This window comes from Trachypithecus francoisi, unplaced genomic scaffold (genome assembly GCF_009764315.1).
Source record: "Trachypithecus francoisi isolate TF-2019V2 unplaced genomic scaffold, Tfra_2.0 Lachesis_group13, whole genome shotgun sequence".
In the NCBI taxonomy this organism is placed as follows: domain Eukaryota; kingdom Metazoa; phylum Chordata; class Mammalia; order Primates; family Cercopithecidae; genus Trachypithecus; species Trachypithecus francoisi.
The window spans coordinates 88,470,775-88,498,612 of NW_022681458.1; the positions used below are offsets into that span (position 1 = coordinate 88,470,775).

The 27,838-nt window shown below is 34.4% G+C and overlaps 1 protein-coding gene across 2 annotated transcripts in view; it reads right to left on the reverse strand.

The window, feature by feature from the left end:
• Positions 1–27,838, reverse strand: part of GALNT13 (polypeptide N-acetylgalactosaminyltransferase 13) — a 612,297-nt gene that overhangs the window by 53,048 nt on the left and 531,411 nt on the right. For both annotated transcript variants that reach the window (XM_033231450.1, XM_033231449.1), the window contains exon 10: positions 6,076–6,215. In XM_033231450.1, the coding sequence (XP_033087341.1) occupies positions 6,076–6,215 (140 nt within the window). The remainder of the gene's footprint in view (positions 1–6,075; positions 6,216–27,838) is intronic.

Here is a 27,838-nt window from a genome sequence, read left to right on the forward strand (position 1 = left end):
TTCACTTATGCAGACCTGGATTTAGAAGGTCTTTGATTAATGACTGTGAGATTTAAAAATTATTCTTATCTGATACGTGAAATCCCTTCCCCCCAAAAGTAAAGAACATAGAAAAATAAACAATTTAATTTATTTGGTTGGTAACAAAAACAGCGACAACCAAAATCCTGAGAGAATTCAGTAAATGACAAACTGGCATATGGTTTGTTGCAGCTGTTTGTGCCAATACACATTTAAGTAATAAAATTAGAATGAATTTTAGTTTATTAGAAATATGAAGTTAAAAAAATACAATATTTTCAGGTAATAAAAATAGCATGCTTTGTTCACAGGTGAGTTACCTAGCCCAACATACTTTAAGGTAGCCATCCAATAAAGGGTGACATATTCTCCCTAAACATACACATATTCAGAAATCCTGGTATAAAAATTAGCTACTGAGTCCCCAAGAATTTTGGAAATAAAATGAACAGAAAAATGTCCATATTTATATAAGTCACCTAATAAGGCTTTCTTGCTGGTCATCCTATTAAAGGGCCAAGAAGACTGTGAATCTATAAATAGATCTGATTATCAACAGAAAGGTAAACGTTTAAGCGTTTTAGCTTCTGCATTTGGCAGTAACTGATTTTACCCTTAATCTCTGCAGCCTAGCAGCATGGATGTCTATTTTTCATTACTTAAATTTGCCCTTCAGCAATATTTAAGGAATACAATAACAATATATGCAAGAACTTTAACTACTTACTATGGCTAAAGGATACAAGAGGAAAAAGAAATCCTGAGGTCAAGTACACAATACAAAATGCATACACTAATGTCAAAACATCTTCAAAGCAACATGCAAATGCAAATTTTAAGCACCAAGAGTTGTCACTTGGCTCCTGAAATCCTCATCTCCTTCATTTGCCCTCAGATTGTGTTCAATTTTAGTTCACAATGTATTTTTTTTTTCAGAAATCCTGTCATAACCCAAAAATTTGGGTTGAGACATTCTATTTTAGAATGCCATTTCTTTCAGTCTTACACTTACATTTACAAGATCAGAACCCAGCCTGTTAAATCTACATAAGCTTCAGGGCTAGTTAAGAGAGAATTTAATGCTGCAAAGAGCTCAACTTCCTTATTCCATTATGATCTGCTTACTGAGTCTAAAAGACACATGCTTCATTAACTTACTTAAAGGTTTTAGTTCAAAGCAATTGCACAGCTTTTAACTTCACATTGGAAACTGCATGTAATTCGTGGGCTGGATAAAGTAATATTTCAATTGCTTGAGTAAGATGCAAACATAAAATAAATTAAGATACAGATATCTGATATCAATAACTATTGACTTTGGTGATGGTATATAATGGAGAAACTGAATACCATATTTGCCTATATATATTCCTACACAGCAAGGAAAGTTATAAAAAGAAATTGACAAGGAAACATTTATATTCACCAATACACAGCAATATTAAATAGACTTTGAGAAACATTGAAGTGAAAAATATATGAATTGTTAAAGCCACACAATTTCATTTCAAATTCAGTGAGAAGTACAAATGAATATACTGCAAAGAAATATTGTTCTTGCTTTGATGACAAGTAGCTTGAACACTTGATATTGCTTTGGGACTCTAATTATTTAAGAGAAAGTGCCTTATACATAAGGAAAAATATCTTTTTACATTCTTCCAATAAAGGTTAATAACAGGCAGTAAGAAGGAAAAGGCTTTAGTAAATGACTGTTGTTCATTAACAGTTCAACTCTAACTCATTATCAAAATGTCCATCTTAAATTATGCATACATGGCCATGCAAAATTGAATTAGGAGGTAGTGCTTGGTGAATTTGTCCTTCTGTTTCCATGGAAACAGATGCTGGATTGCATTTCTTTAAGGCTAGTTTTAAAGTGGAAAACTACAGTACATTAATACTTCAAAAAGCACAGAACTTACTGTATTTTTTAAATGTATCAGGTTTTTTAAACAGCCGTTACAGCATATCATGTAAGTCATGCAGGGCATCTTTTACTTCTACTGAATTTCTTTACTTGTTTGATTCTCTCTTGCCCTACCCACCTCCGCATCCCTATTTTGGTAGAAAGGCTTAAGAGTAAAGGTCTTTCCTTATTTGACTTTGCATTTTCAACATATAACAAAAGGTTTAGTTTGATATGGTCTGAATGCATTTATCCAAAATTCATGTTGAAATCTAATCCCCATTGTAGTGGTATTAAGAGGCGGAGCCAAGAGGAATGGTGGCCCAAGAGATAACATGTCTAACTATGAATCATAAGATTCAAGAGGTGGAGCCTTTTGGGAAGTGTTTAAGTCATGAGGGCTTCATCCTTATGAATAGAATTAGTGACCTTATAAAAGAGGTTGAAGCGAGCTGTCTTGCCCCTTGTCCATGTGATGATATATCATTTGCCTCTTTTTCCATATGAGGACTTAGTGACAATGTGCCATCCTGGAAGCAGCCAGCCTTTCCCAGACACTAAATTGGCTGGCACCTTGATCTTGGACTTCCTAATCTCCAGAACTGTGAGAAATAAATTATTTATAAATTACCCAATCTAAGGTATTTTGGTATAGCAGCCCTAAGGGACTAAGACATAGCTCAAGTTCTTTTTTTATTTGTATTAAATAGAGATGGGTTCTCACTATGTTACCCAGCTGGTCTTGAACTCCTGGCTCAAGTCATACTACTGCCTCAGCCACCTGACTAGCTGGGACCACAGGCACATGCCAATACACTCAGCTTCATGCTCTTATTTAATAAAAATATTTGGAATGATTAAAATATAATAAAATCATCTATTTCTCCTTCTAGTTATAAGAAAAAGTGAGCCTTAGTGTTGGACTAGCATGTAATTTTTCCTAACTTCAATAGTTAACTAGCTATGTGACCTACAGGCCAAGCATACAAACTTTCTGTGTGTCAGTTTCCTTATTAATCCTGCAATAATAAAACCTAAGTCATGAAAGTTGTTCTAATGTTTACGTAATTCATCTAAAGCACCTAGAATAACTGTTGGCATAGGAAATCAATAAACGGTAGCTATAATAATTATAACTGTAACTACTGCTGTGCTACTTTTCTTGCTAGGCATTGGGCTATATGTTTTATGTCTTCAGTCATCACTATAACCCATTATTATTATCTTTATTCTGTTGACAGAGGTAGTAGAGAGGATACTTAACACCACTCAAAATGAAAGCTGTAAGGCTAGGATTTGAACCCTCCTATTCTTGGCTTCAGGGGCTGGAATGTTTTCAATACGCCATACTGCCTCTTTTAGATACTACGAAAGGCTCAATTCCTCTCTTTAAAATCTTTTCATAACGTATTTCTACAGATTAAAATATGGTCACCTGATCCATTGTAGAAGATAACTAATTGGAAATTAGTAGTTTGTACAAAGGAATTTGCCCACACTATATTTTATTTTTACAATTTAGAAAGTGAATTAGGTTTCCTTGATGTAGTGCAGGACAGCATAAAATTGGATTTTTAACTTGGAAGTAAACATCTAGTTCTGTTACAGAGCCCTGAGTCTTTCTCAGGAGTCACCTTGGTGGCCCCAGAGAATTTCCAAAAGTCTTCTTTGCTCATTTCTGTCCTGTTACAGCCCTTGGTCATTCCTCCTTTTAGAAAAAGAAATCGATGTTTACTAATGATTTGGGTCCACTGGCGACAGTGAAAGAAACATCTTATATTAAGAATATAAAACTTCCTTTCTTCTGAGGATACAGTCAGGTTCATCAATGTTCAAACAAATTTTCAATAAAGTGATAAGGATACTACAATATTTTATCAGAGATCTTCAGTCGTTTATAATAACTAACATGCAAGGACTGTTCTATTTTAAAAAGCACTGTCGTATGTTTTCTGCATTAAATGTAAACCCCTGTGAGATCAGTGCCAACATGAGGATGTTACATATTTGAAAATGATAGCAACAATACCCCCTTGACCAATTAAAAAAAAAATACTTTGAGGCACAGGACTAAGTGACTAGTCTAAAGTCATACACTTAGAAAGTGGTAACATCAATGTTATTACACATGAAATTTTTCACTACGTTATTCAGATTAAAGTTAAATATATGTAAATCAAGCTCTATAGAGAGATATTTACATGGCTAATAAGGAAGTGGAGACTTGGACAATAGGGCATGAAGATGGCACATAAATCAATCATTAAAAACGATTCAGCTAGGGCTCCAGTCACTTCAAATATATTTTTTCTTTACTTTTTTCTAGTTAATTGTAAGTAAGGTATGTTTATAAAGTTACAGAGCATTGGCCGGGCGCCGTGGCTCAAGCCTGTAATCCCAGCACTTTGGGAGGCCGAGACGGGCAGATTACGAGGTCAGGAGATCGAGACCATCCTGGCTAACATGGTGAAACCCCGTCTCTACTAAAAAAATACAAAAAACTAGCCGGGCGAGGTGGCGGCGCCTGTAGTCCCAGCTACTCGGGAGGCTGAGGCAGGAGAATGGCGTAAACCCGGGGGAGGGGGCAGAGCTTGCAGTGAGCTGAGATCCGGCCACTGCACTCCAGCCTGGGCGACAGAGCGAAACTCTGTCTCAAAAAAAAAAAAAAAGTTACAGAGCATTAAGGCAGATGACCCAAAAAAGTATTAGATTGTGCCGTATAAATTTTCAGATAGTCTACCATTATGACCTACAACAATGGAATTTTAAATCTAAGAACATGATTACTTGATAATTATTTCCGAAGTGCATTATTTATTGCTTTTCTTTTTTTAGATGGAATCTCGCTGTCGCCCAGGCTGGAGTGCAGTGGTGCTCTCTCAGCTCACTGCAAGCTCCGCCTATCGAGTTCACGCCATTCTCCTGCCTCAGCCTCTTGACTAGCTGGGACTACATGCACCCGCCACCACGCCCGGCTATTTTTTTTTGGTATTTTTAGTAGAGACGGGGTTTCACCGTGTTAGCCAGGATGGTCTCGATCTCCTGACTTTGTGATCCGCCTACCTTGGCCTCCCAACGTGCTGGGATTACAGGCGAGAGCCACTGCGCCCCATCTATTTATTGCTCTTGAAATGCTTTAATCACAACCAATATTAAAGTAGCTTTGATTCCTATTAAGTGGAAAATTATCCATATGGAGGATATAATTCATAAAGGAAATATAATTCTTATTTTGACCAGTTGAGATATATATATATATATGATATATAGAAATATATTATATATATTACATATAATCAATCTACGAGATGAATGCAGGATTATATATATCTGTATGTATGAAAATATTATAAATATATTATACATACATTATATATATGTTTGTATAGTTATAATGAAGTCACTTTTGTATTTTGAGATAAAATATATATGTAGAAAAGAATGGTGCAGATCAATGGTTCTCACAGTGTCTAAAAAGTCAACACCACTTTTGTTATAGTACCAAGATATTACTTTCAGTTTTCACTTTCACATTCTCCTGAGTATACAAGAGTTTTCTAGAGGCTATTGTAATAGACTGCCTTGTACTGCAATAGATTGAATACTGAAGCACATATGACAATCCAGCTATCTTCTATTAAGACAGACATTAATGCAATTTACAAAAATATAATCAATGGTAGTCTCTTATAATTACTTGATTTTGCTTGGAAAAAATATATTTACTTTTCAAAAATATGTTATTTACATTAACATGTAATTGCTTATTACATAATGTTTAGTAAAAAATGGGTTTTAAAGTTCTCAATTTTAATTTAAATACAGTAAATATTAATCATAGTTCTAACCCACATGAACAAAAGGTGTTTGGAGTACACAGTAAATTTTAAGAGTGTAAATGACACAAAAGTTTTAGTACTGTTGGAACAAAAAAATTTTTTTTGTTCAATCTTAAAATTTCTGCTCATTTTTATGATTCCTTATGATGAAGACTTTATGGTCCTTGAAATATGAGAAGTTACTTAAAATAGATCTAATTAAAAATCTCTTACAGCATTTTCATAACATAAAAAATACTGAGCTCCTTAGAAATTGCTCCATTTGCAAAATATATTTATAACTTAGCCGAAATAAATAATTCATACCTCACCAAGTGAGTAATAACGTCTTGGGATCTGGGAGTCCGGATAGATGTTTTCTAGGTACCAAGAAAAGGGCTTACACTTCAGATTTTCTCTTAGTGTTTTTCTGACTGACACATCTCCATAATCCACTTTGACAACACCTGGAATTTTTCAGAGAAACACAAATCAGTTTGTGCTATTTTTGTTTTAGTACTGTTTTACTCCATTTACTTTGCTCTCAGTTTTTTTCTTTATAATTCCAGCAAATTCAATTGCATATGCAGCTGCTACTACACTGGATTTTTACTACCATAGAATTAGTACGTTAAATAGATATAAATAACACTTCTCCCATTGGTTATGACTTTTCAAATGTAAATATTTATCACCAAGTACTTGTACTACTTAGATTGAATAATTAACTAAATGTAAATTGGTATTTAGTATCTCATAAAGCTTAACTGAACTGTGTAATATGTTTGTTTCTCCTTAATAAAAAATTCTAGTAGCTCCAATGTTTTTGTTAATATTCATACTTTCCCTAGAGTCACTTATTCACCACCTGTAGATTTTATGAGAAATTTATATAAAATATTCACATAATAGACTGCACATGTATTCTTTTTCTTGAACTTCTATCTAGTTACCATAAACTTATGTTTTATTGATTTATTGAGTTATTCTAAGCTACCCCAGTCCTTGAAAAGTTAGTAAACATGTAAGTGTAAAGAAACTAACAAATAAATGAACAGGAATATATTCACATGTATATATGAAAAATGATTAATTTTATTTCACATAATAGAATATTTGACATTTAAATGAATATTTCCACTGAAAATCATAAAAGAATGTTTTCTAGTTGAGAAATAATAATGCTACTAATTTTTATATAAAAACATATGACAACTTGATTTGCTCCTTATATTAAAACTGGCATTTGATTGAAATAACTAATAACTGTGACAATACAGCAATTATTTCTTAGATTATTCTGAAAATATTTCAATGTTTAACTCTCTTCCTTAAGGCCACTACGCAACATGCTGGCACAAAATGGCCTAGTATTTAGGATATTCTATCCCAACCAAGTAACAAAGACAATCAGTTGTTCTCTAAAATAAGACCAAGTGTTTAGACAATCTAAATGTCTGTAACTAATGCCATTACCAAGACACTATTTTCCAAAGCAGCAACACTCTCAAAACTCATCACTCACTAGTTCCAACCCCCTTGTCTCTTAAGAATTTTTGTGTTTTCAAAATTAAATACCATAGTATTATTAGAAAGCATTCTGATCCTGAAGCAGCCAAACCATTTCCTTCCAAGAGAAAATATTGATTTTCCTAGCTGGTGTTTGGATAGAAAACAACAAGGTCTTTGAGGTTTTTAAACAGATAAATATTTGCTTTCAAAATAATTCTATTCAGAACTTCCAATCAGGAATGCAACCTTCAAAATAAGAGGCTTAAAACAATTTAGTATTTACAAAGTAAATCACTAGAAGAATTTCTCATTATGTTAAGTATTATTGCAGTTGAAATAACTGAATACATAATCCTCAAAATCATATAAAGAGATGTCATTGTGCCTGGCGGGGAGGCGAAACACTGATCTTCAGAGGACTTAATTCAACAGTCAATTTTACTGTTCTGTTTTCATTTTTGAGGTGGGTGGATTTAATTGAGGTGGCTTATTTAATATCAACATCCTCCCTTTTTCATCTTGTTAAGATTTGGTAGTTCTGGCTCCGTAATATCTTCCTAGAAGGGTTTCTTTGTGCATGTGTTTTCCAATAAAAATTTATTTATGGACAATGAAATATGAATTTCACATAATTTTCACGTAATGATATATTACTCTTTTGACTTCTCCCCAACTACTTAAAATTAGATCTTGGGTATTTAAAAAAGGAACAGCGAGCTGGTTTTGGCACATGGGTCATAGTAGCCAACCCCTGCTCTAAAAGATAAAGTCCTAGAAGGTTTTTATGAGCAGTTATCTGATTGAAATGAAAATTTAAAGTTTCATTTGCATACCATTTTACATAAGGTCAGAGAAAACATTAATTGTCCACCGGATTTGGCAAAAAGTGGCTAGTGGAGAATTATAGAGATGATTGAATAAAGCAAAAGCCTTCTTATCCTGTCACCTCTAAGCCACCCCTTGGCATTTCCACCGCAACTTGCTTTTGTTCTATTCCTAGATAATTATGCTAAATTACCTTTAGAAATGCACAAAGAAATACTGTGGGCTATCTTAACATTTTGTGGAGGATGGCTTTTTCTCTCTGCATCCATATTTTTCTTCTTAGAAGTGAGACATATCAAGAGACAACAGTCCTCACAAACACTCTATGTACTCCCCCATATTTCTCAGGTCGCTGCAGTTAGGCAGGGACATCTAACTGGTCCTGGCCAATACACTGTGAGAAAAAGGGGTTATGTCACTTCTGAATTTAAAGATAGGAAAGAAAGTATGAGAGCTTTCTTTTCCTTTACCACAGGGACTGAAGAGGACTTGTATCCCAGTGGGTGCAGCTACAAAATGGAGAGACTTTTCTTATCCTGTATGATTTAGGGACTGTAGAGCCTGAATTAGATTACTCAGATCCATGGTTTGATACGTAATCGTACTTGTTCCCCAAACTCTTATCTCCAATTCAAACCTCTTCAAAGTAGGTTACTCACATTGTTTACCCAACAATTTTATTGGGATCTATACTAGGCATCTCAAATTTGACAAGTCAAAAATTTGATTCTCCAACTTGCTCCATCTCCAAGGTTCTTCATTTTGGCATCTAGCACAAATATCCACTGATTTTCTCAAGGAAAAACAAGTAATTTTCTTTCCCTCACACATATACATTTTTAACTCATAGGAATTCTTGTTGGCTCTCCTTCACAATATATCCTCAGCCACTCTACTGTTACCATCCTGTTCCTAACTTCTCCCATCTCTTGCTTACACTAGCATTGCAATAGTCTCCTAACTAGCTTGGAAACATTTTAAATTCCTCTACCTATATTTTATTCACTATTGCCTGTTCCTTAGTCAATATATTTAAAATACAAATCAAATCATGTTACTCCCCTGCCAAAAGTGTACCGTGATTTTCCATAATACTAAGAATAATTGAATGTCTCTTAACCATTGCCTGAAGATCCTTCAGAAAATAGCTCTTGACTAGCTTTTTGAATTCATTTATACTCACTTTGAAACCAGCCCAATTGTCCCATAGAAGTGATGTTTATGTTTTTTTTTTTTTTTTTTTTTTTTTAATAAACATGAAAGAATGGCCCTCCTGGTCTTGAAACTTGAGTAAATCACATTTGTCTTATCTAAGTTCCTTTCTCAGGAAACCAACCAGATAATATAAAGGAACTGAAACTTACCAGATGACCACGTCTGGACAGTGAGACACCAGACCCCCTCACCTGTCAGGTGATTGCCTAACCACCTGTTTCTTGTTGATCAATTTATCTTCCTTACCCTTCCCTAATTCCTGGTTTCTCATACATGGTTACATTTTTTCCTGCTATATCAACCCCTAATTTTAGTCGGTTGAGGAGATGAATTTGAGACTGATTTCCCATCTCCTTGGCTGCAGCAACCTATTAAAGCCTTCTTCCATGTCAATACTGATTGTCTTGGTGATTGGCTTCTGGTGCAGCAAGCAGCAGGATGTAGACAGAACCCCTGTGTTTCAGTAACATCTTCATTCTAGCCCCATATTTCGTTCTTTACATTTCTTCAAACATTCCAAATTCATAATTCATCATAATTCAACAATTCAAGGCTTTATACTTCTCTTTTTTCTGTCTGTAATGGTGTTACCCTGCAACTTTCATGAGTTGTCCTTCACTTGGTCCAAGTCTTTGCTCAAATCTTACTTCTTCAGGTTTATTCTGACCTTACTATCAAAATTGATCCCTTTCTCTCATCTTCCTGGGTCTTTATCATGCTTAATTTTTTTCCATGGCACTTATTATTATCCGATATCATATTATAGATCACTTTGCTCATTGCCTTCTCAACAAAAACTTTGGATGTGTTATCTCCTTTTTTGAAACATAAGGTATCCTACCTGATAATATCTTACAAGATATTGTGACTACTAAATAACTAATGCCTGGAAAATGCTTAGTACAATGACTAGAATATAATAATTACTTAATACACACTATATATTGCATTGGATAGCTGTTGTTTTGCATGCCTGACATCCATTCTGTCCTCTGGTAAAAGCACTTGAATTTTCTCTGGGAAATCACTCCCACTTCACTTCCAGCTTGGGTGGGGCTGGTTTCATTGCCTTCCCCACTCTTCCAGTTCCATCTGTGGGCACAGACTAAGGCACATCACCAGAAAATCTAGTTAAAATGCAAACTGATTCTGTTGGTCTTGAGTGAGGGCCTTAGGGCCCGTATTTCTAACAAGCTCCAAGGGATCCTGCTTTTGCTCAGTCCAGATTTTGATTAGCACCCAAAATAACAAGAGCATTCTACTTCTCAACTTTACACATAACCCAGATAACAATGACTGACTCACGAATGGGCAAATAAACCAGTCAGCCTAATAAAAGCATACCCTTGAGAATATACTAGGACTATTAGAAAGTTGAAACTATTTCCTGTGGAATTGGGTAGCTGTATAGATGAGTTAAGCCTGGAGTTTTTGGGACTACCATACAACAAAGGCCTATGAAAGTGACACCAATATAGAAGTAAGATAAATTCACATATGGAAAGATATAAAGTGTGAGAGTAAAACAGAAGACTGACTAAAGATAGAAAGCATAGGCCAAGCCAAGATTAGTAATAGATACTTATTCTGGTCAAGCTCTGTACAAGGGACTTTTCTAGGCACTTGGGATATATCTGTGAACAAAACAAAATTATCTTCCTCCATGGAGTTTATATTCTACTAGAGAAAGACCTAAATAAACAGTACGTACATTAGGAAGTGATACATGCTGTGGCAAAAATTTATAAGTTTTTAAGGCAAGTCTTTCAATGGGACTTGCAAAAGTCATGTAAAGGCTTTGACAATGAAGTAAAGATTCATAATGAGTACCAACAAAAGAGTATTTTAATTAACTCCAGATGTACAGGTTTCATTAATAGCTAAATGATAAAATTTATGGGTTGCTATATTTTTTAAAATAAGCTGTCTTTTCATGGAATCCAGCTAAATGCCCATCAATGATAGACTGGATAAAGAAAATGTTATATATATACACCATGGAATACTAGGCAGCCACAAAAAAGAACGAGATCATGTCCTTTGCAGGAACATGGATGGAGCTGAAAGCCATTATCCTTGGCAAATTAATACAAGAACAGAAAACCACATATTACGTGCTTTCACTTATAAGTGGGAGCTAACTCATGAGACCATGTGGACACATAGAGGGGAACAATACACACTGTAGTCTATTGGAGGATGGAGGGTGGGAGGAGAGAGAGGATCAGGAAAAATAACTAATGGGTACTAGGGTTAATACCTGGGTGATAAAATAATCTGTACAAGAAACCTCCTTGACACAAGTTTACCCATGTAACAAATTTGTACATGTACCCCTGAAAAGTAAAAAAAAAAAAGCTTTTATTCATAAGTCTATTGCACTATAGTATTAAATTCACTCTTTAGAGAAATCATGTGTTAAATTTTAAATAGATATTAGATGGAAGATCATAATGAAACTGGCCCAATTGTCACATAGAACTGATATTTATGTATTTTTATATAAAAATAGAAAGTCACTCTCTCAGTCTTAAAACTTGAGAAAATTGTATTTGTCTTATCTGAGTTCTTTTCTTAGGAAACCAACTATCAGGCCACCCAGACATTTTCAAAGAACTGAAACTTACCAGATCACTGCATATGGACAGTGAGACACCAGACCCCCTCACCCATCATGTTGCCTAAACCAACCAACTGCTTCCTGTTGACTAGCTCCTCTTTAATACCCCTCACTAATTCCTGTTTTCCCTACACATAATTACATTTTTTTGCTGCTATATAAATCTCTAATTTTAGTCACTTGAGAATATGGATTTGAGACTGCTCTCCCATCTGCTTGGTTGCAGCACCCAATTAAAACCTTCTTTCCTGGCAATACTCATTGTCTTAGGATTGGATTTCTGTGAGGCAAGCCTTAGACCAAACCCCTGGCATTTCAATGACTATAATTATTTCAGTTAAATTCTTCCCCTAGTAGATGCCTACTAAGTCTAATAGTTCTGTCTCTCTAAAATCAAAGTACCTGAAGAAAGAATACTCTAATTGCATGCTAAAGCTTACAATTTCATGTACAAGAATACATATTGCAGCGTAACTTAAAGGGGAAATTTTTCTTCAATAAATAATGCTTAAGTGGGCACGGTGGCTCATGTCTGTAATCCCAGTACTTTGAGAGGCTGAGGTGGGCAGTTCACTTGAGGCCAGTAGTTCAAGACCAGCGTGGTCAAGATGGTGAAATCCTATCTGTGCTAAAAACACCAAAAAAATTAGCTGGCCATGATGGTGGGTGCCTGTAATCCCAGCTATTTGGGAGGCTGAGGCAGGAGAATCGCTTGAACCCAGGAGGTGGAGGTTTCAGTGAGCCGAGATGGCACTACTGTACTCCAGCCTGGGTGACAGAGCAAGACCACATCTCAAAAAACCACACCCCCCAAAACAAAAATAAAACAAAACAAAAAGAACGCTTAAGTAAATCAAAGTTATATCTGGTTGACAAAGTACAACTCTTGTATTAAAATAATTATGTCTGTATAAGAATATGGAAAAATGTTAATAAGCCAAATGTATGTCTATTATACAGAATAATTAAAATATGTGAAATAATAAGAAAATTGAGATAAAGCCCTTTTTCCTTTAACAGTCAAAACAATGCAGTTGAATATAAATTCTGTTATGTATGTCATATTAATGATATATATTCACATTACAGGAGCAGACCAGTATATACAGTTTAAGCTAATAATTTATTTTTTGTGATATTTTCTAAATTCCAAATAGAAAGTGAACTTTGTTATTTACTCTCAATAATGGTAATTAAGAACTTCATGAATAAGAATCTGCATTTTTCTCCTTTTTAAAATAATAATAATATCATAAGCCATTGTTAATCCAGCTAGCAATTATTGTATTCTATTGCATCTAAATACCAAATCATAAATGGTATTGGGAAAGCTGGAGATCCACATGCAAAAGAAGAAATTAGATCTTATTCTTATCTTACACCAAATATAAAAAATCAAATAAAAATGTATTAACATTTTAAATTTTAAGATCTAAAACTGTAAAAATACTAAAAGAAAACACAGGGAAAATGGTTCATATTTGTCTGAACAAACATTGTTTCAATTTGACCGTAAAAGCACAGGCAACAAAAGCAAAAATGGACAAGTGTGATGGCTTCAAATAAAAAGCTTCTGCACAGCAAAGGAAACAATTAACAAAGTGAAGAGAAAGCCTACTAAATGGAAGAAAATATTTGTAAGCCATGGATCTGATAACGGATTAAAATCTAAAATATGTGAGAAACTCAAACAACTCAAAAACAAGAGAACACCTGATTAAAAATGGGCAAAGGTTGTGAACAAACATGCGTCAAAAGAAGACATTCAAATGGCCCATAAACACGTGAAAAAAAAATGCTTATATTATTAATCATTAGGAAAGTGCAAATTAAAGCCACAATAAGGTATCGCCTCACACCTGTTAGAGTGACTTTTATCAAAAATATAAAATACGTTTTGGAGACGATGTGGAGAAATGGGAATTCTTAGATATTGTTGATGGAAATATAAATTAGTACAGCCATTATAAAAATGGTATGGAGCTTCCTTGTAAAACTAAAAATAGAACTACCACATGATGCTGTAATTCCTCTTCTGGGTTTATATAAAGGAAATGAAATCAATATGTCAAAGGGATATCTGCAGTCACTTGTTCACTGCAGCATTATTCACAATAGCCAAGAAATGGAATCAACCTAAATATATATCAACAGATGAAAAAAGAGAATGTTGTATTCTACACAATGAAGCACTATTTAGCCTTAAAAAGGAAGAAAATCCCATCATTTTGATAATATGAATGAAGCTGGTGGACACTATGCTAAGTGAAATAAACCAGGCACAGAAAAACAAATACCACATGACCTCACTTATGTGTAGAATCTAATACAGTTGTACTCACAGAAGTAAAGAATAGAATTATGGTTACCAGAGGCTATAGGCATGAGGAGGGAGGAATGGGGAGTTGTTAATCAAAGAGTACAAAATTTCAGATAGACAGGAGAAATAGGTTTTGGGATCTATTGCTCATCGGGTGACTATAGTCAACAATGATGCATTGTGCATTTTAAAATAAGTAGGACATTAAGTTTCTAATGTTTTATCACTAAAAATAATAGGTAAACAAGGTTATGGATATGTTAATTAGCTTGATTTATTTATTCCATACTGTTTGGGTCTGTATATATAATCTCAAAAAATCACATTGTGCCTTATGAGTACTGCTAAAACTTCTCAATTAAAAATATGAGTAAGTCCGTAAGTACATAAATAAATACTGTATTGCTTCAGAGGTTTAGGAGATTTCTTGGAATTATCATTGCTGTTTTTAAATTTAAAACTATTCCCTTAATCTACCTTTTTATCTATTCCCTATGTGCATACAAATTACCCAAGCTCATAACTTCTCATTAGAATGTCAGTGGACATAACTACATTAACTGGCTGATGGCCCATTCCAGCTAATAATATATAGTGATTATCTGTTGAATTTATCATTTACTATTATTACTGCAATTTTATTTTAATGGCATAAAAATGAGATAATGAATTTTACAAAATCATAGCTTCTGCACAGAGCTGTCACACAGGAAGAGGATTATCAGACAACTTTCAATTTATTTAACTCTAATATCCACAGTCAAAAGTTAGAGCAGGTCTTGAGACTGAGTTTTCTAGGCAATTACCTCAAACTTCAGTTCGATTTGACAATAAAGATCTTGTATTCAAATGCTTGGTCCAAGATCAATGAGAACATGGAAAACAAAAGTGAATATTTGCAGTAGCCTTTTAAAATAAAGAACAATTTGATATCCATTGAGGCAAACATAGACTGAACAGTTTGTAGGCTATCAAAATTCTATCTAGAATTAACTTAGTCTAATATATAGCTGTATATTTCAGCATTATTTTGACCTCTATCAAGTCTAAATGAGGATTTGGAATTATGATATTGGTGTTCATTTGAAACTGGCTCAATTGTCCCACAGAACTGATGCTTATCATTTCTTCTGAATAAGCATAAAAACTGACCCTCCCAGTCTTGAAACTTGAGAAAGTTATATTTGTCTTATCTGAGTCCTTTCTCAGAAAACCAACCACCAGGCCACCCAGATAGTATCAAGGAACTGAAACTTACCAGATCATCACATGTGGACAATGAGATGACAGACAACTGACCCATCATGATTGCCTTATTTACCACCTGCTTCCTTTGGATCGACTCCTCTTTACCCCTTCCTCATTCTGTTTTCCCACACACGGTTACATTTTTTTTGCCTGCTATATAAATCCCTGATTTTAGTCAGTTGAGGAGATGAATTTGAGACTATCTCCCATCTCCTCAGCTGCATCACTGATTTCAAGTCTTCTTTCCTGGCAATACTAATTGTCTTGGTGATTGAATTTCTGTGCAGCGAGCAGCAGGACCTAAGACTGAATTTCTGGTGTCTTGGTAAGACATTGAGAGTCAGTACAAAAAAATAGTGACACCAAACTTGTTACTGTACCAGCATTTTGTGCTATGCTGAGGCCTTTGACTATCTTATCATACAAGTTGTTGCTATTATTTGCATTTTGTTTTTATTAGAAATCTCAAGAGTAATTTCTTTTGTGGACTCAGAAGCAGGAAAAGCTGTGTTTGTCCTTAGCAACTGACTCGCTATATCTGACAAACATTGCTAACTTTATAATTGATGAGGTATCCCTGTATATTCTTCCCATGTATCATAAGAATTTAGAATGTAGAAAGCCATACTGAATCATTATTGAAAGAGGACACTCATCTATCCAACCATGGAGTAGCATGGTTTAGTTAGGCACCAGAAGTATTGGAACAACAGATAAAGTATTAGTTAAGGGACTTCGTGTTCCAGACTACACAGTAAGCACTTTTGGATACACAGTCTCATTAAGTCGATATAGCATTTCTATCTGTTATCATTGTTTCCTGTTTGAAGGAGGAAAGAATTAAGACTTGGAATGGTTAAATAACTTTATTAAGTATACTTAAGAAAATAGCAGAAGTAGGATCAGATGTTGTTCACTTTTTTCTAATATCAAAATCCATGCTTTTGTTCACTCTACTATAATGAGGTCATTAAACTGGAGAAAGTTTGAAAAACCTATAAAGAGAAATATTTTCCTGGGTACAGAACATGGTAATTATCATCCCTTGAATGACAGGACTCACATGGCAAATTCTCCCTGATCTGACATCAATGTGATTGATCCAAGATCCCAAACAAACTTGAATTCATAGAAATAAAAAATCAATAATGATATACAATGAGTTACTTTATTGATTTGACAATTAAATACAAACCAGAAGATTTCAGTGTACAATTGACTGATAAACCAAAATATTTCCTAAAGTGCTTTACAAATTGTGTCCCATCCATCACTAGTACTGCAGGAAGCTAGTTAGATATAACTGTTTCTTCAGTTATATGTCACATACTATCTTATTTGAACCTTTCTGAAATAGTGCTATGTTTTATAATCAATGATATCTTACCATTGCTGTTGGTGAGAAAGCAACTTTATTGTAGTCGTCACTGCTTTAGCATGTGCAGATATGTTTTCCCATCTCTAAAATCAGTAGCCAATTGCAGTTTCAGTAGATAATTATGGCCATTTAAATTAAGGGACATTTTAATGCATCCTAATTATTGTTTGAAAAAGCTTCCTTTGATCCCTTGTGGTAAAATTAAAAAAGCACCAAGATAAAAATTTCCTGAATGGTTTCAGGGACTTGAAAAAATATCCCAGGCATAATAATGAAACATGATTTTAAGAAAGCCTGTCAATCATCTTGATGGCACTGAGAATGACAGTGGGTAGGAAACACAGGAACATCAGTTAATTTGCATTGAAAAGTGATTCAAAAGAGTTAACCTGCAAATATAAAGCTGCTTGATCAATTCATTTGCTTATATTTTTATTTTTATATATATACCTGAATGACATGTGATTTAAAAGCTGGTTTTGAATTAGTTAGGTCTAAATGAGTTTCTTTAATAGGGACAAAATAATTCTAGGTAAAAGGAAGTTTTGCATTATAGTTTAACAATTTTTTCTTAGAGGTATATAATGGTGATCTTTCAATTGATGGCAGCCTAAATTAGATGAAATATATTTATTCCTTAATCATTTCTGATCTGCTTATATTTTAATGGGAAGAATGAGTAAAAGTTAAATAGGTGTCTTTAAACAGGACTTAGAACTTTTACTATGGTAAAGTGCATTATGAATAACCAAAGCATTTTCCAGACTTATTTTCCCCTTTCCAGAATTTGAGACAACAGTGCTCCACTGAAAACATTTTGAGAAATGCACTTTTGTTGTATTTTCTATATTTAACCAAAAATATTAGTTACTAGCAAATTATAAATTGATCCCATTAGAGAACAATCTTTTTGAACAAAACATAATTCCTTCCATGTACTTTTCAAATTCTTCCATTAGTAAGTTTTAATCACAAAGTTTTAATTAAACCAAGGCAATGGTAGCAAACACATATTTGTTGATATGTGTATTTACATTCAGTTCCTAGAACAGTATCTGATGCCAGTAGACATTCTCTAAATATTAGCTGAACTATTTGCAGAGCTCTGTCATGTGCCCTCTCTTCTGTCTTATTCTCTCTCTCTCACATACATGTATGTTTTAGAAATATATCTCTATACATTTGCTTTTATGTCTTAGAATTACTACTTATACTTATTAAAAAGTGATTTGGACTTCTTTAGATATACATTTTATATTACTCTTGTAATATATAAATATAGCTATATAGATAGCAATAAGTTTATGAAAAATCGGCTTCGAAGTATTAGTTGGTCTCATTAATAAAAGAATATCATAAAAGTAATTTTTAATATTTATTAAAGTGCATTGGTCTAGTCTGTATTTAGTCAGCATTCTGTTTTGCAAAGCAGTAAGAAAATCTAATTATGTTTTAAAATTATGAGTTAGTAAAGAAAAAACACAGTATGACCCAGGAAGACTACCGTGAATTGTTGGTACAATTTAGTAACTCAAGGAGCATCGGAGATTATATTATGGTACATGTTAACTCAAACCAAGGAAATAATAACTACAAAATAGTCAATTGTTGACTATCTAGACAGACTGTAAACATAGGGCATACAATTTCTTTTTCAGCAGGAATGTTCTTTATAACATGTGTAGATTTCTATTTATACAGTGGTGCTAATAATAGCACCTTTTTCTGAGTGCTACTATGATTATGAAATGAGTTAACATATAAAACACTCAAACAGTGCATCATGCATAGTAAATGCTCACTAAATGTTACCCATTATGTCTATTGTTTTCTTGTGGATATGTACCTCAAGAGGCACATCATCTCCTAACAGAAGAGTAGGCTAGCTATTTTCTGGGATCGTGTACTTCTGTTGTGTATCAGATGGATGAAGTGGGAAATCAACCACTTCCTCTGGCTCCGATGCCTTTTTAATGAGAAGCATACCATACATCACCTCCAACATGTCTCACAATTGCACTCCTACAGGTATCACTTAAGGTCTCGGCCCAAGGATTTTTCTAACCCCAAAGTACTAATAAACACGACACTTATGCACCACACGTCTCTGCACTTGCCATTTCTCCTATCTACATTTGTGTACCAGGGTGATTTTGATACATAACGCCACACAGTAACAAAGAAAAATACAAATTCCATAACCATAGTCTCTCAGTTAAGACACACTACTAAGAACAGTAGAAACTGATATTTAAAAAAAAAAACAAAAAAACAAAAAAACTGTTTTAAGAGAACATGTTAATTTGTGGATTGAAAGAACAGTTGTAAAAATTATTCATGGCCTCAATTGTGAACCGATTTTCCCCTTCTGTCCTAAACTACTATAATGAGTAAGCTGGAACAGGCTACAGGAGGATCATTAGTCACCCCCGGGACACTGTGCACTGTTAACTGTGGAACAATCCATGAGCAAAATTTCAATAACCGTGAGTTTGACATATGACTTCAGAGAATGGTAGAGTAACCAAATACTGCTTCTGGGTTTCCCATGCAGTATTTATCCTCTAGCACTGCTCATGTCAAAGAATTGATACTGAAAACAATGCAAAGTTATTTATTGCATACCTAAGTTGCACTTCAAAAACTGAACTTAACACTGCTTGGTAAGAGAACTTCTCAGTAATCACTAAATAAGGGTAACATTCAGTCATGATGAAAGCAGGCCAAGCATGTCAGCTGTACTATTGTGATGCTAAAATATTCTTCTACATAATAGTCTAGTTCTCTATTACATAGAGAATTCTAACATGCCTCTCTTCTTTTTTAGAGCTTTATATTTGTCTCAAGATATCATTGGTCTAGGACTATGCTACCATTTAATTTAACAAACCCTCTGTGTCCATAGAGGGGATTGGGCAGCTGAAGGGGAAGGCAGGATGCCAACATCTTGAAAGGAAACAACATGTGTGTAATGTAGTTTGTTTTCTGGTGAGGTTTTCATTTGTCTAGGGGAAAGGAAAACATTTTGAATTATATCATAGCTGTGGCATTCAAATGCACAAACTCTGAAGAGCATCAGGAGTGTTTCTTAAAATATATGTAATTTACAAATGTTGATTTCAGCTTTTCACATTACTTCTCTTATCCTCTAACTTTGCCTGTTGCAAACTGTTTGGGCATACTTCAAAATCAGTGGTCAAAAGATGAAGGCAGCAGCTGCCAAAAGATTCTGGGGAAAAAATTTCAATACAGTAAAACTTTAACTATTAACAACAGTATAAAATCAAAAAATTGCATCAAAATTCTAACCGTTTGCATTAGAAAATGACCTTTCACACATGAATAACCTGAGACTTGGAAATACGATTGGATTTGGGTGAAACAGAAAAGCTAAGAAGTGGAAGAGTCCACACTGGAACCTAGGTTTCCTGACTTCCAGGTTAGTGTCCTTAACATCTGTTCCTTCACTCATGTTTTGTTGTGCATCTTGTGTTACACACTGTCCTAGGTGATGGGGATATAATTTTCCACAAAACCTCTATACAGTTTCTTTCCTCATCAGCTTAATTGAGATGTAATAAAATAGCCAACACAAAAATTAACAAATGTGAGATTACAAGTGTATTTGATTGATGTATAGAGAATAAATGCAAAGAATAGGCAACTGATTCACTGGTGGTCAGGAAGGGGTGGTCAGGGAAGACTTCTCTGAGGAAAGTGATCTTTGAGCTGAGATATAAAGGTAGGAGAGATGAGATAGAGAAGAGTGGGTGGGCATTACAGGAAATGCCTCCTGGTTTAATTGTTTGGGAATATATTGATAAAAAGTGGTTTTTATTTGGCTGTTTCCAAAGACTGTTTACTTGTTTGGTTCCGCATTATTTTCTGACTAAATAAGAAAACTCTAAAAGCAGACTCTAAAAAGGCTTACTATTACCCCTACTTCCTGATATTCACGTCTAGGTGTGACTCCTTGCCCTTGTGTGTAGGTAGAACCTATGACTTGCTTCTAATCCAGAAAATAGGACAAAAATGATGAGGTGTCGCTTTGATGATTACATTACATCTTGTTAGCAGGAACTCTATTTACTCTCTGCATTTCTGGCATTGGTGAAGCAAACTGCCATGTTGTAGGCTACCCTATGGAGAGGGCCACATAAGAAAATGCTGGCAAACAGACAAGGAACTACAGGTTTCAGCCTGATAATCTTCAAGGAACTAAATTCTGACATGTAAAATTGGAAGCAGACTCTTCCCCAGTTGAGCCACGAGATGAGATTGCAGCCCCTGTCAACACATTAATTGCAGGCATGTAAGAGACCCTGAAGCAGAGGCCACAGCTAGGCCATCCCTGGACTCTTGAGAAATAATAAATATGTCTGGATTTCAGCCACTAAGTTTGTGGCAATTTAGTACACATATTTGTAGATACTGATAGATAATACGTTGCCCCTTTGTGTCTTCAGATTTCATCTGGAATGTCTTTTGATGCTGATAGCATTAAGTCCTTTTTCATCTTATGAAAATCTCAGAAAATGAAGAGAAAAATTCTGGAAGTATGACTATAAAGTTGTTTAGATCATCATTTAATTTCTTTATATATCAAAAATATTTTAAGAGTTGAACTTTTGGAAATATTAACACAACTATTTAAGGCTACATAAAAAATGATATACTATCACCTTTTACCAAAATGTCATCCTAGAGTCTAAAAAGCATTAGGCAGAAAACCATGAAGCAATGGAGACTTAGATTATTCATTTCATTCATGTGAATGATCCCTCTGAGTATGAATTTCAGGTACATCATATGCTAGCTATATGACCCCTTAATAAGTTGCTTTACTTTTGAAGGGTAAAACAGATATAATTTTTAATACTTCATGGGATTATTATGAGGAAATAAATAGAATGATGTATACAAAGTATTTGGCATAGTGACAGTTAAAGAATGTTAACTCTTGTGTCCAAAAACTAATACATTTTGTTCAGTTATATAAACTTTACAGTAAAGTATTTCATAATCTAATAACTGGTTATTGTCTTATTTATTTCACTTTTTGAATTTTTAGATATAAATAGAAATATATAAGTTTAATTTTATTCCTTCTGCTAGATTAAAAAAATTTGAAAGTAATTTTCACTGATTTTAGTCATGGATTAAGATATTTGCTACTTCACATAACAGTCATTAAGATAAGTGTTTTATTAATATTTTCATGGGGTTCAGTAATCTTAATTCCTTTAACCTTTTTAAATGTAATACTTAATTTTGAATATTTTTCCTGCCCAGGATTCAGTATTTACTGAGTTAAGAGTTACTCTGCAGGGCAGTGTTGCAGAATTCATCGTAAATTTTAACAGCATTAAAATTGTACAGTTACTACATAGTATATAGATTTCTGTTTGACAATAAACCAATGCAGAGTTTCAATATTTAAGAACACAGACATTATAGGACTACTCATTAATTATTAAAACATCAGTATGTTTTTCCATTTTAAGTAGTTTCTAGATAATTTACTTTTAAAGTTTATTTTAAATACATAACATGAGAATTCAATGGCCTTCTAAGGAATTGAATAGGTAGGAGACTATTAGACAATGTTAACAGACCAAAAATGAATCACTTTGAAATTATTTGCACTTAAGCAATACCTTAATTTTCACTCACAGCTTCATAACCATGATCTCTACTATTAAAGATAGTCTGTAGTAAGATTAAGAAAATGTTAAGAATATTTGAAAAAACCTGGTTTATGAAATCTAGTTTAAGGCTCTAAAAATAAGTAGAGAAAGCTACATAGTATTTTGCAAGGTGAGTTTATTTTATTAAGACATATTGTTAGTCCTTAGTCAATATGACATGTCTTTATCATATGAAAATACAAAATTTTTAACCGTTTTACTAAGATGAGCGAATGACATAACATTTAGGGTTTTTTTTTTAAATATCATAGTTAATGTAGTTTTGTTTTCTGCTTTAAAAGGGCTAGGCATCATTTATTAAGCACACATTACGTATTTCTAGCCACATATTCTATGTCCTCTGAAATTCCTGCTGTTATTATGGCTTCATTTTACGTAGCATAACAGGAAATTTCCTTGAGACTGGGCCTGAAACATTTTAAAGTCACAGTTTATCAAATTTTAAATGAAGAGAAGAGTCTTGACAATCCAAGCCAAAGTACAGGCATCATGACAAAATGGTACAGATCAATTGTTCATTCAGAGAAACTTATCTTTAAAAATGTTTATATTATTTCCACTGACACATCGTAATTGTAAATACTTATGAGGTACTATTTGATGTTTTGATACTATATATGTGGTATAATGATCAAATCAGGGTTAATCTCACTCATATGTGGAATTAAAAAAAAAGATTTAATATAATAGAAGCAGAGCCGAAGAGTTGATACCAGAGGATCAGGAGGGGAGGAATGTGAGAGGTTGGTCAATGGGTACAAAGAAAAATTATCTGTGACTTAAACATTCATATTTGATACACACTTTTGTAAGACAGCACATTGTTGCAACCAATCTGTGGTTTGCATTGTTAAACATAGGCAGAATAAAATGCAATTGTGTACATGTGTAAACTATATTAAATTAGTTGCCTACAACAGAGAAGATGGATAATGGTTTTGAAATATATTTCCTAGAGCTCAAGCATTTCATAAGAGCAGGAGGTGTGGAAATAAGTCATTCTCTCTAACTCAAAATATTAGTTACATACTTCCTTATTGTCTCAAGTGAAGGCACAAGGCTGCACATCTCAAATCATTCCTAAGATAGTTAGCCAAGGAGTCTCAGTAACGTTTGTGATAAATGATCAATTCTTAATCTGAATATTGAGCAAGTATAGCAGAACAACCTCCTTCTGCAATCCCAGTGAAACTTTTGAATGTGGGTTGTACTTAAATATGGTGTGTAAGTGTGGGTCTCCCTTATAGAGAATTGGCATTTTCTGTGTTCGTTCTCCAGATAGGGAACTTAAGGTAAAATAGTCTGTGCGTCTGAAATTTGAATAGCATATATGAGGTTGGGGGCCCTCCATAAGGACAGGGGTCATAAAAATGTAGTCACAAGAAGAAGGCCAAGATAATCCAGCCAAAAAAGAATGCACTCCAAAAGGGTGGCATGTCTTTAGAGATTGAGCTTTGATTTCCTCTAGGTCACAGCATATGATCAAAACACTAAACTCTTTCTGTGAAGCCTTCTCTTTTGACTACCCTATCTAAAATGACTTTGCTTCTTCACCCAGTTCCTATTCATGATCTATTAATTTCCTCAGCTACTATCATAATCTATCTTATTTATTGTCTGTCTTCATACTAGAAGGTAAGTACAATGAAGAAAAAATATTTTATCTGTTTCATGTACTTCTAGATCTCTAGGACCTACAGGAGTGCCTGGGATATATTAGATAATAAATGATGAATGAATGAACTATTATTTTTAAGTCAGATTAACTACACCTATGTAACTTTTCGTTTTTATTTCCTTTGTGCTCTCCCCTAGGTTTTAGTAAAGTCTCATTTCAATAATTTGAGGTGAATGTATGGACTAAAGCCTATGAGTGGTTCTTCCTTTATTGTTATATTTAGAAATTCTGGGCTTGGTTTAGCTAGAGGAACAAATGCAAAGAAAAGGCTAATTCCTCCCTCCCTCCCTCCTAGTCTGCCTGCCTTCTTTCCATCCTCTCTTATCCTTCTTTCTTCTGTAAACACCAAGAAATTTTCACTTGTAAAAATGAAATAAACATTTCCATTGTCAATCAGCATGGGCCATAAATATGTGAAAAAGGTTGGTCACAAAAAAGACAATAAACAGAACCCAGACAACCCAAAGAGAAGATACCATTGAGTGAAAATATTTAGGTCCTTATCAAAGAGGAATTATCATATTATCTTCTGTAATTTACTATTTGTTGTATATACTTACCAAGCTAATATATATTTAAATATGAACAATTTACATTGCCTATTATTCTCAGCACATCATTTCACTGTTTTCAAAAGTACTATTTTAGGTAATCCTGCAGGTAGAATTATAAATATATACCTGAGCTAGGTAGATCCTAACATTGTATTATATTCCAGGTCCTGCTGCTAAGAATATTCAAAATAAATTCTACAGTAACCCTGACAAAAATCTGCTTTAGCAAGACAATCTTTTCTAGGTGTGGGATTATATATTTACTAATTTATAAAGGAAGGAATAAAGCTGTAGAGAACGCATCTGCAAATCCTTAGATATTTTATAGTTTAGGGGGCAAGTCTTAAGATTTTTCTGCTTTATTTCTTCAACCTCACTTTATAGAAACATGGAAAACCCACGAATATTACTGTCCTAGATATTGAGTTTGAATTAAAAAAAAATTCTCATGATTTTTAAATTTTGTCCTTTTTGCCATAATATTCTCATAGTTATAAGTTGACACTATTAACATGTAATTTGCTTGTTTTCTTTGGTATAAAAGGTAGTCAGTATAATTTTGATATTTTGACTTTTATATAAATTTAAGAGATTTCACTAAGACTCAGACACTAAAATATTGTACTCTGTGTACTTTTAAAATTTTTATTAACTAAATTTGTTTTAAATAAAAGCATTAAATTCTTACATTCTTTTAAAACATCCATCTGCTGGAAAAAAAGATTTTTTATGTGCTGACTTGAAAAAACATTATAGGAAAGAAATACAAGATTTAGCTCGAATGTATCCCGTCTACAAAATATGCCCAGGAACAGACCCGTATTCTTATCTATCTAATACAACATACTAGCAAAAATATATGTCATTAAACAGAATTAGCTGAACTCAAAATAGGGGGACTCTAATGAAGATGAGATTTGCGGCCGGGCACGGTGGCTCATGCCTGGAATCCCAGCACTTTGGGAGGCCGAGGCAGGCATATCATGAGGTCAGGAGATAGAGACCATCCTGGCTAACACGGTAAACCCCGTCTCTACTAAAAACACAAAAAAATTAGCCGGGCATGGTGGTGGGTGCCTGTAGTCCCAGCTATTTGGGAGGCTGAGGCAGGAGAATGGCGTGAACCTAGGAGGCGGAGCTTGCAGTGAGCCGAGGTGGCGCCACTGCACTCCAGCCTGGGCCACAGAGTGAGACTCCGTCTCAAAAAAAAAAAAGAAAAAAGAAAAAAAAAGATGAGATTTGTTCATTAAAAGTAATACAATTTTTAGAAAAGAAAAAAAGTGAGGTGACTGAAACACCCCATTCTGTTTCAACCATCTTCATATTCCAGTTAAAGCTATGTTTATTGTGGATTTTCTTAACAAACAGAATGTCTTTGTTGGGTATTTAACTGCTCCATGTAATTGTTTCCAAATGAAAAGAAGGGCAAATTATATATTCCTTTCGACTCCCTTTTGTGATATAATGTGGGTTTTGTATTTTGTAAAAGCTGAATGTATTCAGTAACAACTAGATTCTTCCAATAAAATGTATTTTAAAAGAATTGCAAAACATCTAAATGAACATATCAGGTTATGCGGTTATGCATCGCCGGCACAAAAGGAAATCTGATGTGGATTCTCATAGTCTTTATTACTCAAAGCATCCAGTAGATGGAAGCCTTTCCCTTTTAAAACTTAAAGCTGCTTCAAAACCATGCATGCAGTCGGATGTGCTCTTCCCTCGGTGGAAAAAAACAGTCGCTCTCCTAAGAGTGTATCAGAAAGACCACAATTTGCGTGATTTGTAAGTGGTTTGAAAATTGCATTATTAAAGTCAAGTTGTTTTGACCCCCATGAGGTGAATGAGAATGGGAAGAATAAATTGATTCCTGAATCTAGTCTCTTGGTGGCTGCATGAGTTTGTTTGTCTTCCTGCATTAGTGTCCACGTCCTTGTTCCCCTTTTTCAGTGATAAATTTCCCAGGCTAGTGGTTACATCTCTATCCGTCCATTATTGTTCCTTGGCAGCAAGTGCCCAATGAGCAGAGAAGGACATTCTAAATTAGATCCTCCTGGAATGAGCAAAGGAAAGTAGCCCAGGGTTTTTCCGGAGGGTGATGCTAAAGTGCAGACTGACTGTTTCCTCCTTGTTCCTATGTATAGTTCTATCTTTTTATGTTGAGCCTGTCCTCTCTGTCTTCTTACCAATCTTAAGAATTTTTTCTGGCCGGGCGTGGTGGCTCACGCCTGCAATTCCAGCACTTTGGGAGGCCGAGGCCGGCAGATCACGAGGCCAGGAGATCAAGACCATCCTGGCTAACATGGTGAAACCCCGTCTCTACTAAAAAATACAAAAAATTAGCCAGGCGTGGTGGCGGGCACCTGTAGTCCCAGCTACTTGGGAGGCTGAGGCAGGAGAATGGCGTGAACGCGGGAGGCAGAGCTTGCAGTGAGCTGAGATCTCGTGCCACCACACTCTATCCTTGGCGACAGAGCAAGACTCCTTCTCAAAAAAAACAAAACAAAACCAAAACAAAAAAATCATTTCTGTGAACGACTAGAGATTGTATTTACATTTCCCTGTCCAGGAAATGAATGACTGTATTCTAAATAACTGATCAGACTTAATCATTGCGGTTAATTAAATCACTATCTACGTGATTGGTTATTTAGCTCATTGTCTTTTTGAAAGATATTTAAAACAAGGGTAGTTAAAAAAACAAAAATCTGGGCTCATAGCATTTCAAAGTACAGTATAAGCTGGTTTTGTCAGTTCAAACCTCAATATGGAATCAACACTCCATCAGGGAAGCCACACTTCTCTTTAACTGCAAAAGGGGCAGTTGAATGATGTTTGCATGTGTTTACAAGTCGTAACTAATGAAACAATGTGCAATGACAACCTCTGCTGGTATAGCTAGAGTACTTGAAATCAACTTTACATACTTACCACTGAACTGCATCATAATTAGGTAGGTAATGGTTCTCCCATCCTTTTTTTCCTTACTCAATTCTGAAGTTTATAGTTCAGCTTTAATTTAGAGCCTTATC